The 17,215-nt window shown below is 26.0% G+C and overlaps 1 protein-coding gene across 1 annotated transcript; it reads left to right on the forward strand.

The window, feature by feature from the left end:
• Positions 1 to 4,178: 4,178 nt before the first annotated feature.
• LOC101238695 (forkhead box protein I3) lies at positions 4,179 to 4,745 on the forward strand. The gene has a single exon (XM_065811493.1). The coding sequence runs from the start codon at positions 4,179 to 4,181 to the stop codon at positions 4,743 to 4,745; it is 567 nt and encodes a 188-aa protein (XP_065667565.1).
• The last annotated feature ends 12,470 nt before the right edge of the window (positions 4,746 to 17,215 follow it).

The following is a 17,215-nucleotide window of genomic DNA, read 5'->3' on the forward strand; positions in this document are numbered from 1 at the left end:
TAAAAAATTAAAAATACAAAATTATTTCGATTTTTTTTAAAAAAAATGAGAGAATGTACGTAATGTTTAAATTTAGTAAGTGTTTTTTAAATGTAGCAATAGATTTTATTTTTTTCATATTTTTATCAAGAACCGAATTCCACAAGCGTGGTCCCCGGCATATAGTCGAGAGGTCAGATTTTTTGAGTGATGTTAGTGGGATGTAGTAATTATTCATTGAATGTCTTGTTTCATATTTATGATTAATTCGAGTGAAACTCTTAGAAAAATATTTTGGAATCATTTCATTTTGAAGTTTAAACATAAATAACAAGTTATGGTATATATTTAGTTTGTATACATTTAGAGCATTTATTTCCTTGAGTAACGGCTCGGCACTTTCGTATCTACTTGCGCCCAAAACTAATCTACTTGCTTGCTTTTGTTTTGTATAAATAATTTTATAATATAAAAATAGGAAAGATAAATGATTGTTTGCCCAGGCAATATTACAATAGTTAATATGACTATGTATAAATGAAAAGTATAAATTTTTTAAACATAAATTATTTAAAAGATGTTTTGTCTTGTACATAATCCCCAGGGTCTTTGAAACTTTGTTTTCGACTAGCTTTATTTGGCTTTTCCAATTTTAATTCTCATCGAAAATTATTCCTAGTATTTTCATTGAAAAAACTCTTTTTAATTTAATATTGTTAATTGTTAGTTCAGGTAATTTGAGTGGAGGGTTCTCGGATTTAGATGACTTAGCAAACAAAATATATTTCGTTTTTTCAATATTTAATGAAAGTTTTTATTTGCTTCAAACCACTCATTAAGATATATTAATTCTGTGTTTACAATATGAAAAAATATTTTTTAAATTTGAGTCAGAAAAGAAAACATTTGTGTAAAAAAAACAGCAGGGCGTCCAAGTATTGATCCTTGGGGAACTCAACACTTGCAACAAAATTAAGAAAGTTTCTACCTTAGGGTAGAATATGCGAATAACCTTTAGCAAGGTATAATTTTCAGAAATCTGTTTTAGAAAACTATATTACAAATAATCATGTCATACAATTTTTGTTCTTAATGATATAATTTTCAATTTTTTATAATGTAAGGGTACAACAGACGCAGATCCATTTTCAATACTTTGAATATTATATTGTTAACATAAGCCGTTCAACTTGTTAACTATTACCTGGTTCTAATATTATATTATCATTTTAAATAACTATTAGCTGGTTCTAATATTATATATTATCTGAAAACATTATTTACGTAGCTGTTTGTTAAAACGGTAATCTGTATTATAAAATATTATTTTGAGGTAATGGTGTTTTATGAAATTGTAAATATTTATCTTTTCATAATTAAAGAAATAAATAAACTTAGTAGTAGTAGTAGTAGTAGTAGTAGTAGTAGTAGTAGTAGTAGTAGTAGTAGTAGTAGTAGTAGTAGTAGTAGTAGTAGTAGTAGTAGTAGTAGTAGTAGTAGTAGTAGTAGTAGTAAATGCTGTAGCCGCCCGAAGACGACTAGTGTGTGTATTAATAACACACTTAGACAGCCGTGTCAGTATTAATTTTATTTAAAAGGAGCCAATTGTCTAATTGTGCTTTAAAACTGTTTACTGATTTTGCATTAACTACATCTTTAGGTAGTTTATTCCATGGTTTTGTTATTCTGTTAGTAAAGAATGAGTGTCTTAAGTTGCACTTTGTTTTTTCGCGTTCAAACCTGACACCGTTTCCTCTAGATAATTGAAAATTATTAGGCTTGAAACCGTATAAAAAGTCCACATTTTCAATCTTATTTAATAACTTATAAGTCTGGATCAAATCTCCACGAAGTCTGCGTTCACATAATGGGCTGAGGCCAAGAATCTCCAATCTTTTATCGTATTTCATTTTTGCCAGAGTCGGATTGAGTCTCGTAGCCCTGTGTTGAACTTTCTCGAGCAGTTCTATTTCTCCTTTAAGCAGAGGGGACCACACTGGAATCGCGAATTCGATTATTGGGCGAACAAACGTCACGTATAAGACGTTAAAAGTCTGCACATCCAGTTTCACAAATGTGTTTTTAATCATTCCCAGCATTTTATTTGCCTTCGAGCTGCAAGATATAATTTGCTGTCTCCATTTCATGTTTGCTGAGAATAATACGCCTAGATCTTTTTGAATAGTAGTTTGTCCTAGGACAACATTATCCATAGAATAATCGTGTTTTGGATTGTTACTTCCATAATGTATTATTTCGCATTTTTCTTTATTGAATTTCACTAACCATTCTTTAGACCAGTCCCAAGCACTGTTTATATCTCGTTGAAGACTGTTTATTTTCTCTATTGAGTTCTCATCGATCATTATTTTGGTGTCATCTGCATAGAGCTTGGCTACATTTTGTAGGTTGAAACAATAATATGAAAATAAAATTATAAAAATCTCACCAGGTCATTATAAATTGGTTTTTCGTTCCTACCGTCAAATTTGAAATTATGGAAATGTTGCCTTTTCCCATAAACCAATTCAATTATTCATTATAAGTGTAACGTTTCATGTAACTTATATCAAAGATATGATAATTATATTATGTAAGGTATATTTCTTACATAATATAATAATCATATTTTTAAGGGATTTTTTTACGATGTATTCTTTGTCCCGCGAAAACATTCAAATAGAATATCTTGATAGAATATAACCATAAATTAGAATGCCGACTGAGAAATTGTGAAAAACTTTTTTACAAATAGAGTAGTCTCAAGCAACAGTGAACGCTCTGTCGATCAACGCTTTCATAGGCAGAATAACAAAGTAATTTTTAGAGACACAATTGTTGCTTCGTCTGCAGCGTCTGTGTCTTCATATTCGTCAGTATAGAGAGGTCTGGTGTAGAGGCCTGGTGTAGAGACCTGATGTAGCACTTATTGAATAAACTTACTTAATAAATTTATTATTTTTAATTTTTTTGATAACTGAATAAAAAACTAAAAAAAAAAGTTTGCCAAAAATCTGTTTCGTTGTTATTATTAAAAAAATCTGTTTGGTTGTTATTTATTTAAATTTAAATTATTTTTTTTTTGATAGGTTTAAGTCAGAGATTTTTTTAAGAGTTTATTATTTTAACTGTCAACATTATTTTACGCTGTCAACCTTATTTTTGCAAACTTTACAACGCATCATCTGTTTTTTTAGTTCATATATATATATATACATATATATACATATACATACATATATATATATATATATCTATATATATATATATATATATATATATATATATATATATATATATATATATATATATACATACATATATATATATATATATATATATATATACACACATATATATATATATATATATATATATATATATATATATATATATATATATATATATATATATATATATATATATAAGTTTAAATAAATGTAATTAACTAAATAATATGAAGTCTTTGAAAACGAGTTGATAAATTAAAAATTATCAAAGATAATCAAAACCTTATTAATTCGTTTTGTTTTATATTAATGAAGTTTCACGATACATTCAGCTATAGCTGTGATAGGATATTATAATGGTAGATAACCCCAGATTCGTTAAGTGTAGGGTTTTTTATGGCTTAAGTGTAGGTACGTCATACTCAATAATTTTTCTGCATTGGTTAAAAGCTTACTTTTTTCATAATGAAGTGCTTTCTTAGTTTTGTCATAGCCAGCTTTACTTACCTACACCTAATAAAATATTTAGATGTCAATATCAATAATGTCAATAATTTTAATGACAAACTTTCAATTTAAAAAATTATCAACAAAAATTTCATACAAAGATAGTTTTATAGAGTTTCATATAACGTTTTGCACAATTCCTATATGGATCTTTTTTTTACATCATTACTAAAAATTTGATTGTTCTATTGTACATCTTACACTCACTTGCCTCCTTAGAGATAAATAAAAACTCAAATAAAAAACTCAAGTGATTTTTAAAATAAAAAATATGATGTATTGAAAAATTAATTCCAACGAGATTCTTATAAACAAACAATCACAAACTCCTATACCCCGTGGTTTTACACTATAACAGTTTATTTTTGCCATAAAAAATAACAAATAAATCAAGATTTGGTGTTTTGAAAACTCATTTAATGAAATTTTACTGAAAGTGAATCGATACTTATTGTAGTAAAGATGGAAAATATAATCAACGTATTAGAAAATCAAATTCAAAGCAATGTTATGAAAGCAAGTTCTATAACGCAGTTTTACATTGAAAACATTCTCCACTTGAATGAAGAACTAGATGGTAAATACCGAAGACAAGCGAATGGATTTTTAAAAAGTGATGAAAAGTATCCCAAATCATATACCGCCATCATTGCTCAAGCTATACTTAGTTCAAAAGAAAAAAAACTTCCTCTTGGATGTATATATGAATATATTATCGAGAACTTTCCACAGTTTCTTTCAAAAGGCAAAGGATGGAAAAACTGTGTTCGTCATAATTTATCGTTAAGTGAATGTTTTATAAAAGTTGGAAGGGCGCGTAATGTAAGAGGAAACTATTGGGGCATACACCCAAAGTATTTGAAAAACTTTTCAAAAGGCGATTACCGTAAAAAAAGGTTTAACCATTCCTCAAAAAATCACATTTTTACAATCAATGGTTCATGCGCACATTTTCAAAAACACAATTCGATTCCTTATTTACCAGAGAAAATACAATTTAGAGACAAATTTCATAAAACTATGTATTGAAAGTTATTGTATTAAAAAAGTTGTTTTAAAAAAGCTATTCATGATCTATATAAGATCCTGAATAGCTTCAACTTGAAATCACAACTTGAGAATAGCAAAATAAAGTTTGATCCTTTCAGTATGAGTTGATGAATTAATAAATTCGTAAATATCGAAAAGAATTTCTGCAATTTCCGAAGGATAAACGTTTTTTATCAATAAAACATATTTTCTGTTACAATTTATTTTTTCTGTTTCAAGATATTTTTAATCCCTATAATTAAATTTGCTAAAATGAACAACGCATGCGTACAACACATGCATCAAATTTATTAACTAATGAGTTTGTTTTCTGCATTTTATTTTCTCCACAGTCCCCATTAGTAACAAGACTGCATGCCTTTTTTTTCTTTAACTAAAAGATAGAATAGCATGCAATTTTATATTATAAATCGCATAATGGATAAATTAACTTTAAAAAAAATTATAGTTTTTAAAACCTTAACGGTTTCATGTTTATCTCTACATGTTGTTATTAAAGCTGATTTGAAATAGATGATGTAGAGTTTATTATATGGAAGTTAAGGAAAGAAAAAAATATAGAATACGACTCATAATTTACAAATAATAAAAAAAAATTCCACACTGCGCATTTTAATTATTAAACAAAGAATTATTTTTTACCGATTTTGTTATCATTTTTACTATTATTATCTTTTATTTGTTTGTTGTTTATGTCTTTTTCATTTTATTTTTTTGCTTTGTCTGCATCTACATCGTTTTATTTTACATATTTTTATGAGACTTGTTTTGTTACAAAATCTCTTTTCCACCGGAAGATTTTTTTTTCTGAGAAAAAAAGTTTTGCAAAGTAACGTTTAAAACGTTTAAAACGTTTAAAGTTTAAAATGTTAAAAGTTAAAATTTTTTAGTATATAAAAGATTTTACTGAAACTAAAATTTTACAAAAATAACTAAAAACTAGAATAGGTTGATAAACAGAGTTCATTTTGTTTTTAAATATTTTGTTAGGTTTCGATTACGTAAAAAATATTTTTGTCAAAAACAAATTTTTGTACATCCTCTTCACAGCTATTTATTAATTCTAAATTATTTATATAATTTTTTAAATCTATTTTTTAATCTATTTTTGTAAGTTTTAAGTTACTTACTTTTTTTTTATAATTTGACATTAAAACAACAAAATAGTATGTCAAAAAAAAATTAATTTATTAATACAATATTGGGGGCTCTATGGAAAGACTGCGATGACGTATTGTCATCTTCATTTTCTTTGAGCCCTTGTCTGTTTAATTCTTTATTTTATAAAGATAATTGTAATAAAAAAAAACTATATATTATATTTTATAAACAAAAACGGTGCTTGCTGACAAGATTTTACTGTCTTATTTAACTTATCTATCTTATTTTACTGACATAATTTTTCTTTCTTGTATATATGTAGTTGATTATTTTTGTTTAGCAGCAAAATAAATGTAATACAAAAAAAAAAAAAAAAAAAAAAAAAAAGAAATTAAATAAAAAAACTTGAGCTTTTTTTAAAGATCCCTCCGTTGTAATTTTATCTGTTCTATCAACTATGTGATTTTAATTATTTTAATTTTTAATTAGTTTAATAACTTCTCTTAGTTTATTCATCAACGCCAACATTTGTTGTTCTGGTTGACTAATACGTTTACCATCAAAGTGCAGTGACCAGCTTTTTTAATACAGCGAATACAAATTCATATATAGTTATTAGCGTTGCTCAATCAGGCAGCTTATATAGTCTAAATCTTGCTGATTTCCATAAACTTCCAGGACAGTCCAGAAATTTCTAAAACATTCAAAACATTCAGATTTTGTCATATTTAAATTGCCCTTCAGAAATGAGTTTAGGTTCTCTATAAGTTATACTTTATTCTGTGTGTATGTTTACTTTTTTAGGTATTCATTCAGGTAATTTATGTGTGTTACTTTGATTTGTTCTGAAGAAATACTTCTCGTTTAGATTTTTATTAAATTTACTTATAAAAATTTCAGGAGTTAGATTATTGGTATATTTGTACATAAAGTTTAGTTGTTGGTAAATATTTATCTGATATATGTTCATCATTTTCATATCCATCATTATAGGTTTAGTGCGGTCCCCCCATTTTTTGTTGTATATAATTCTAAAAGCATGCTTTTGTAAACAAAGAACTTTTTTAAGTTTTGTTGGTTGACAACTTGCCCACATAATATTTGCATAAATAATGTAGCAATGAATTAAGCAGAAGTTTTAGACTTTTTGAATTTGTGTACTTATGAATTCGATACATAATACTAATGGTTTTACTTATTTTTGATTGTTTATAGTTTATATGTGGAAGTCATGATAAATGATCATCCACAATAACTCCTAAAAATTTTATAGTATCTTGCTTTTTAATTTGTTTATAATTTATAATAAGTTTTGTCAGTTTTAGAGGAAGGTTTCATCTGGTGTTTTTTTGCGAAACAAGGTATATTGTGTTTTTTCAACGTTAAGAGAAAGTTTATTTGACCTGAGTCAATCATTAACTTTTAAGTCAACATATAGTTGAATTATATTGCTTTCAGATAAAAATAAATTTGTATCGTCTGCAAACATGATAGCATTTAGTTTTACTGATGTATTATTAAAATCATTAACATAAATCAAAAATAAGAGCGGTCCTAGGATCGATCCTTCTGAGGCACACAGAATATTCAGTATTCAGGATTTCTTGTTTTAAACATTTTGTTTTCTATTAGATAACCTTTTATCCAATGATATAATTTATTGCATATCCCATACTATTTTAGTTTTTCTAACAGAATAAAGCGATCAACGGTGCCGAATGCCTTGGGTAAATCTATGAATACTCCGAGAGTAAACTTATCATTTTCAAAACTATCAGTTATTTGGTCAGCTAATTCAATAATAATGTTAAGTTGAATGTTATTTTGTGAAATCCGAATTGTTTTGGATTAAAAAGTTTATTTTTTGTATAATAATCAAAGATTCTATTATAAACTGCAGGTTCGAAGATTTTTGAGAAAACAAAAAATATTGATACGTCGGCGCGATCATTATTTTCATAAATTTAGTATACTTTTGCAAGTTTAAGTATATCAGGAATATATATATATATATATATATATATATATATATATATATATATATATATATATATATATATATATATATATATATATATATATATATATATATATATATATATATATAATATCGGATCACGTACACTTGACGTCAGATGCCGTTGCAACGCTAAATTTGTATTTTTGAAAAACGGTTTTTATTTAATATTTGAATAATATAGCTGATGATTGCCGAATGGCATGAAACTTCAAGTTCCATTATAAAGTTGTATTTTCTCATTTAAAATATTTTAATATTATATATATATATATATATATATATATATATATATATATATATATATATATATATATATATATATATATATATATATATATATATATATATATATATGTATATACAGTTATGGACAGAATAATAGTAGTGTGATTAAAATTAACGATTTAATATTATTATTTTTAAACAGTTACTGAAAATGAAATTGTAATACTGGATTATTAATTAAATAGGTGTGAGATGATAAACTAATTAGTAAAAAATTTTAAATTTTTGCTTTTATTAATAATAATTATGTAAGTATAAAAAACAGGATGGACATAATAATAGTAATATTAATTTGTTTAATGTTATATTGCAAATAATTTACTTTATTAACAAAAAAATGATATAAATTTAATTAAACAATAGTAAAAAATTATTATTTAATCGCATGCCCCCGGTTTTTTATCACAGCTTTGCATCTACTCGGCATTGAGTTAATCAAATTTTGATAACGTTCTAAAGGAATGTTGTTCTAAGCATTCTGGACAAATTACCATAACTCCTGCTGATTTTTTGGTTTTTGACTATTAACTGCCTATTTTACATCCGTCCAAAGGTTTTCGCTCGGATTAAGATCCGGTGACTGTGCAGGCCAATCCATAACTGCAACTCTATTCTCGATGAACCATTTTTTTACCCTGCGACTGGTATGCTTTGAATCGTTGTCCTGCGTATAAACCCATCTTTGTGGCATATCTTCTTCTGCATAGGGCAACATGGTACTTTGTAATATTTGAATGTATATGTCTTGGTCCATTATACCATCAATCTTATAGATTGGCCCTACGCCATAATAAGAAAAACAATCCCAAATATTTGCTGCGCCATATTTTACAGTTTTTATGGTGTATTGCGGTTTGTATGCAGAGTTAGTTGGCCTCCTTACATACATCCTGCGTCCACTTGACCCAAATAAAACAATTTTGCTTTCATCCGACCACAAAATATTACGCCATTTTGAAACAGGCCAATCTTCATGCGTTTTTGCATAATGTAATCTTGCTACCGCATGCTTTTTTCAAAAGGGGAACTTTTCTTGGGTTTCTGGCGACTAACTTACTTTGAACTAACCGCCTACGTACTGTTCTCGAAGAAACGCTTAAATTTAAATCTTCTTTAATTTGGCAGGAAAAGGATCGGCAACATCAGCACGGTTTATCAATCTGTCTTCATGTTCAGTCGTTTTTTGTTTTCGGCCCCTTGTTTCGCCTACATTTTTCCATTTTAGAGCATTTCTAATCATCATAACTTAATGTCTCTTGAATAAAATTGTATGTTTTCCTTTTTGTTTTAATTTAATAATTAGTTGTCTCTTTTCTGCACTACAATGCTTTGCACGATCCATAATTTCTATTTATAAAATAAATTTATACAATTATTTTATATATTTCATTAAATTAACACTAAAATTATTCTTACCTTTAATTAGTCTTACTAAAACCAAATAAACAAAAAGCTAATATAAATAAATTGATAGGAAACAACAGATATGTTATTTTAGCCTGCAAATTTAGATATGTTTGTATATAAAAATCGGGACTTCTTTAAAGTAATTTGAACAGTGTTACCAACATTTTTTACTCCCATTTCATTTTTCAGTGTTTGTATTACTCTTATGCCTAAACTTATTAATTTATATTTAAATTTACATAAAATTATTATCACAAACCATTGTTTTACTAGCCACTACTATTATTTTGTCCACAACTGTATATATATATATATCAATCAATCAATCAATCAATCAATCAATTCATATATTCTGAAACAGTTGTTACATTCACGGAAGTTTACAAAGAGTACATGTACTAATCTTAAGTAAAAACCTTGTGAATAAAAGCTACTTGATATATTGTTAATGCTAATAGTAATACTAATCGTCCACAGCTGTAACAAAACGAACATTAAAATTTAAAGGAGTAAAATACTAATAATGATAATAATAAGAGTGGTAGTAGTAACAATAATATATATATATATATATATATAATATATATATATATATATATATATATATATATATATATATATAATTTTTTTTATTTTTATTTTTTTTTTTTAGGTCGTTAGAAAAGTTTGTAGAACTCCCCTAAATTATATGTTCAAAATAATTTCCATCATTGCATATATAAATTTGCATCCTTTCAAACCATTTATCAAACGTTTTTTTAAACTCTTTATTGAATGATATCGTTGATTGTAAAAAAATTAATCGATCTCAGGGCTTCAATTATATCATGGGTTGCATGAGGATTCTCTCAGCTGTATATGTGGTTTGAGGGTACCCTAAGCAAGGATCATCTTTGAGGTTCTCTACCATCTTTAAATAAAGTATCCCACTTGGCAGCTTTAATATATTTTGGTGCTTGGTTACCATGAATTAAAACCAATTCATCGGTTATGGCTTGTGCTGAAACTCTGAGTAGAGCACGGGTTTAAGATGATATTGCACAGTTTAAGATGATATATAAATACTTCATTATTTCCTAACTTATTGTAAAATTATCTATAGATCAAAATCTAAGAACTTAAAGTATATTAAAATTTAATATTTTTTTAGCACTTTTTAGCCTTTTAAAAAATCATCAGTAGTGCTTTTATTGTTTTCATTATAAGAAAATATACTTTGTTTTAAAACATGAAACAAAAATTATTTTATTGTAGCTGTTAGTAACTATGGTAGTTTATTAGTCATGATTTTAATAGGAAATGTCAATTAAAATTGTCATGTTTTTGCTTGTGCAGATGATTTTCATAAAATATTAAATATTTTTAATTTTTGAGTTCCAGAAACATAAATAGCTGAAAAAAAGGTTCTTTAATAGAAATATTTGTACATTGACAGTTGTATACATGGTTATGAATGATGGCTTTTAGAATGAAGCCTGGTTGTGTGGCTTAGAAGCTTTGAAGTTCTGTATTAAAGAAACATATAAATTAAATAAAAATTTTAAAGAATTACTCATTAATTTGTTATGGAATCAGCATCTTTTATTTTAAAAAACAATAACTTTTTACGTATTAACCAAATGTTTCACAAAATTATTAGAACAGCCATGGTTACACTGCAAAAAACGTTTTGTGAAATTCACAAAAAATTTGGTTACTTTTACAAAAAACATTTAGTGAATATTTATGCACCAAATGTTTTTGTTAAAGTAACCAAATAATTTGGTAAAATTTATTTTGTAAATTTCACAAAATGATTTTGTAAATTTCACCAAAAATATTTGGTGCATAAATATTCACCAAATGTTTTTGTTAAGATAACCAAATATTTTGGTAAACTTCCGTAAATTGCCTTTTTTATGTGGAAAATTTACTAATAAATTGTCTTTATTTTCAAAACGGAACTTTAAATACCTCGCAAAAAAACTAAAGTATAGGTATAATATAACTCTAAAAAACAAATAATATTTCCATTTGTATCATTATCGTATAATCATCTAGAAATATTATTTTATTTACACATAATGCAACTATACAGTCAACTTTTAGATTTAAGTCAGAAGCAAATTCACTTGCTTTCGAATATGATACGTCAAAAATCGGGGCAATTAAAACAATATATACATTTTTGTAAAAAAATCTAAGCTGGAAAACTTGTAGTATTGTATTCCTTATCCAAGATCTAAAGACAAATAATTGAAAATGATAAAGAATCATCAATAAAATCTGTTCGCAGGAACGCAAATATCAGTAATAACATTAAACTCACTTGAATCAATTTAAACGAAAAATCCATTGCTTTCAAGGGGGTTTCAAATGACCACCTGTGATTGTTGTACACAACAACAGCAATGTTTGGTGGTACAGCATAAACTAAAGGTTGAAGTGTCAGATTCAGGTCATTATATAATATCTTAATGTTATTAATTGACTGCTCAGCATTTTCAACTGACTGAAAAAATAAACAAATGATAATGATTAAACAATATAACAACATAATTGTTTTAATCACATTTTTTTAATTTTGAATCATGCTTTAGTAGTTTATTTATATTTAATATACATACATTGGCTGGAAAAAGAAATGATTTGCCACATTCTTTAACACTAGGAGATTTTTTCTTAGCTTCTTTACATAAACGTATGGAACGTATGCAGCATGTCAATCATACAATAGCCAAAAGAGCAGAAGTCTCTTCTTCTACCCGTATAATATATATATATATATATATATATATATATATATATATATATATATATATATATATATATATATATATATATATATATATATATATATATATATATATATATATATATATATATATTTGAAAAAATGTACCAACCACGGTACGGCACTCACGTGACGACTAGTAACTACTAGTACAGAAAATTGGTGTATATAAATAATACGTAGTATCATTGTCTAACCAAGTCAGTGCGTATCACAATCACGGACGCGTTTCGCCCTCTGGGGCTCATTAGCGTGATGATGTGATACCAAAGGTGTGTAAACACACCAGTTCACCTTCCTGGCATATCAATGATACTTGTGGTGCTAACAATCCAATACAGAATTTTATAAACATTTCTGTTTGATTTGTTATATACAATTCTGTGTTTGGATTGTTCGCACCACAAGTATCATTGATCTGCCAAGAAGGTGAGCTAGTGTGTTTACACACCTTCGGTATCACATCATCACGCTGATGAGCCCCAGGGAGCGAAACGCGTCCGTGGTTGTGATACGCACTGACTTGGTTAGACAATGATACTACGTATTATTTATATATATATATATTTATATATATAGATATATTTATAGATATATATATTTATATATATATATATATATATATATATATATATATATATATATATATATCTATATATATATGTATATATATTTATATGTATATATATATATATATATATATATATATATATATATATATATATATATATATATATATATATATATATATATCCACATGAATGTATAAATATGATTTTTCTATTGTCAGTTTAATGTTCATAGGTAATTTTCCACCCTCTTTAAAACTGTCAATCTGTCAGATTGAAAGCTGTCATTTATATATTTATGCTAATCATAAATTTTAATTTAAAATAAAAAACTAGCCATCTCGCATGGAATATTTCTTCGCAACTAGGCCTATCAATTTTTTTGCATGTAATGGAATTTTTTGAAACAAAAAGTTGTTGCAATGCTCATTGTTTTTCTGCGTACTCGATTGAATAAAATTGATATTTACCTATAAAAAAAGACATTATTTTGTATTTCTGTGGTAACATATAGTCAGTAATATATAAACATGTAATAACAGAACAAATAGTTAAAATACTTACCAATGCATCTGCTTTTAGATCCAAAAGAAGTTTAAAATTCGGAATGTTTTTAGTGCCTGAATGAAAACTTTTTAACCTAAATTTCGAAGTTGGTTTCCATTTCTGGCAAACTTCAGTCTATGGTTAACTATTAAATTTAAGCAAATTAAGATCATCTTGAATTTGTTCTTCTATATAAATTTTAAAATAAAAAAAAAAACTTAAATTTTCTCTACTATATGATATAAAATTGTGCAAAGATGAATATACATTTTATCAAAATATAACTTATCAAACAAAATTTCAATGGTTATATATATATATATATATATATATATATATATATAATATTTACTAAAAATATAAAACACAGTATATTACTTACAATAACTAAATCATATAAAGCATACCATCACTTCATGTTCTTCAACTAATTGCTGGTCATTAGAATTTTTTAAAATACCCACTGATTTAATATTTTGCCATGTGTTGCGAAGCTTTTCTTTCACTTTTCCACCAGCTATAGTTTATTTATTTGTCGGAGCAGTATACCATGTTTCCTAACAAAGAAGAAATTAAACACAAATAGCATTAACAATTGTTTCAATAAAAATTATAAAGATCACATTAACTGATAGCTCTGAAAGTTATTTACAATCTTTTCTGAAGGAAAATGTGCAATAATGGCATTTGCTGATTCACAGACATCTGCATTAGTCGGACAATACCTACAGAACAATTTGAAAGCAATTTATGTATCAAAAATAATTTTATCAAATGTTCATATGTATCTGCATTACTCTATACTACCATGACATATATTTATATACTTGTAGCTTTAGTAATAGATTGACAACAATATATAAAAATAATATTGAAAACCTAACAATTTTTTTACTTACAGCAAACTTTTTCTTTGAATAATGTGGTTGTCTACTATGCCAGCCAACTTGCTGTGTAAAACAAAGGTCAGATTTCAAGCACTTAACACAATCATCCCATCTGTGCAAGAATTTAGGATCGGGGCTAAGCCATTCTGTTAAATTCATAAATAATATTTCAGTGTTACTAAACAAAACATAACTTATAATTAAGATTATCATACTTATGATACAAATGATATGTTATCAATAATGCTAATTAAGTATTATGATATTTTCTTCCACAGAAATTATATAGTTATAGTTAAACATTATAAAGACAAATACGTCAAACTTCAAAGAAAGTCTTGCTTTTATAATAAACTACAGTTTTTGATGCAGAAACTACTTTATCAGTTGAATCTTGGAATGGATTAGCTTGCTGTATGCAATGTTTTTTCAATGGGGTTATTAGCTCGTTAATAATAGTAATGTAAATATTTATAAAAATAACAATAAGCAATAATAATGATAGTAATATTAATATCAATAGCAATAGTAATATCAATTTAAAAGTTATAGTAAAACTTATAGTATACTATAATAGCATATAGTATACTTATACGTTATAGTATATTTATCTATACAATGTAGTTACTTTGTGGGCTATATATCTTATAATACAAAATGTACCAATAATAGTACTAATATATATATATTTTTTTGTATTACATTAAATAATTGTACTAGTCAATTATTTAATGTAATACAAAAAAAAAAAAATATTGTTTTGAAATAAATACATAAAACTAGTTCACTAAAAACAGATAATACCAAATACATTTATATAGTAAATACCAGGGTTGTTTCAAATCAAATCAATTGATTTAAATCAGTTGATTTAAATCGATTTAAATCATGATTTAGATCAGACAAATAAAAATCACGATTTAAATTGAATTTTTTGATCTTTATTATTCTTAATGATTATTTATTGATTAATCAAATTAAAGTAAATTGCACTAGCTAAATATAACTACTGCATAAACTAGTATTAGTTATAATAGTCAGATAATGCATCATAAAATATATATAAGTCATATAAATCATTAAATTTTAAAATTTATTTTAAGATTTTTATCCATATAAATAAATTTTTTTTCATGTTTTAACTTATTGACTAATGAAATTAATTTCTGTTTTTGTTACTATTTATTCAATAAATATAAATATATTCCTTTTATATAAGAGTATATTCTAAGTTTTTTAAATTACAGTATTCATTTATAATTGGTTGTTATTTTTTAGTTGAAAATAAAAATAATATAAGTAGAAACAAAAATGTCTGGTGCTGGTAGAAAAGAAGATGCAGTCTGGACATGGTTTGAAGAAACCTGCAAAGTTTGGGAAAAAGGGTAATAAAGCTAAATGCAAAAGCTGTGGTGTACAAATGCAAGGTTTGGTTGCTCGAATGAGAAACCACAAAAATGCTGATAAATGTAATTTTCTGAAAGATGTTCTAGATGACGAAAACATTATTTGTCAAGAAACCTTAGAAAATATCAACCAGACAACTGAAAAGCCACAAACTAATCAATGCTCTGTTAAGAAAACTGAATCTAGGCAATCTGCTGTAGATAAAACAAGTTTTTTGTGTTAAAATAAAAAGGCAGTGACAAGACCAAACAGTGGCAAGACAGTGACAACTAAATTGATTTCATACCTTATTAAAACCACTAAATCTGAAAAAGAAGCTATTGATGAGCATATAGCAAGAATGATTTATGCTACTAACTTGCTTTTCAGAATGGTTGACCATATAAAGTTTATCAAGATGATCCATTTTTTACTGTTAATAATTTGTTAAGAAAACAGAACAATAATTAATAATAATATTACAAATATTATAAATAACCTTGATGTAAAGTGAAGTACAGAAGAACTGTTACAAATGCTTAAACCAATTGCTGTTGCATTAGACCTGATGCAGCAGGACAGTAGTACTATTGGTGACAGTGTAGTGATACGGAAAAATCTTCAGAGGAAATTCTAAAGTCCTAAGCTTAGCCAAGATGTTAAGAAAAGTTTATCCAAAAGAATACAACAGACAATGACCCCAGCTTATTTTTTGACTAATATTGTTACTCCTAAAAATAGAGGTAAAAAATTAACTGATAAAAAAATAGAGATTGGAATGGACTTTGCAGCTTCAAAGAATCCAGATTTTCTTCCACTTTTGGTATTTTTGGCAAAATTTCAAAAGTTTATGTTACATGATAACATTGTTCAAACTATTAAGTCGTGTGATTGGTGGAAGTCTCATAATGATCGTGTGAATCAGGAATTACTGAAAGTTGTTGAACAGTTACTTACTGCTGTTGCTTCATCTACAGGAGTTGAAAGAATATTTTCATCATTCAAACATCATAAATAGAATTGGAATTGAGAAAGCAGGCAAATTGGTTTTCCTATTCAAACTATTGATTCAAAAACCATTAGAATCAATGAGTTTAATTGATTGAACCTTTGAAAATTTTTAATTAATCAACATTAAATAAGATTTTTTAATGTTTTAAATTAATTTAGTTAATATTTCATTATATTTTTAAAAACTATTTCATTAAGAGTTTATTTTTCCAAAATGTAATTTAAAACAAAAAATCTGATTTAAATTTAAAAAATCGATTTTTTTGATTTTTTTTTTTAAAAAAATGTGATTTTTATCAATCCTGGTAAATACATATTTGTTAAAACTTGAAAAAACAAAATAAAAAGCAGGATTGAAAAGTTTGCTTTTTCAAAAGGAAAATAACCTTTGTAAACTAAATAAGAAATGAAATTTAAAATAATGATGGATTCAGATGGCAATAACACCTTACATATTACCTATA

Source organism: Hydra vulgaris, chromosome 12, assembly GCF_038396675.1.
Source record: "Hydra vulgaris chromosome 12, alternate assembly HydraT2T_AEP".
In the NCBI taxonomy this organism is placed as follows: domain Eukaryota; kingdom Metazoa; phylum Cnidaria; class Hydrozoa; order Anthoathecata; family Hydridae; genus Hydra; species Hydra vulgaris.

Coding starts and splice junctions, on each gene's coding strand:
- LOC101238695 (XM_065811493.1), top strand. CDS start 4,179: ATGGAAAATATAATCAACGTATTAGAAAATCAAATTCAAAGCAATGTT.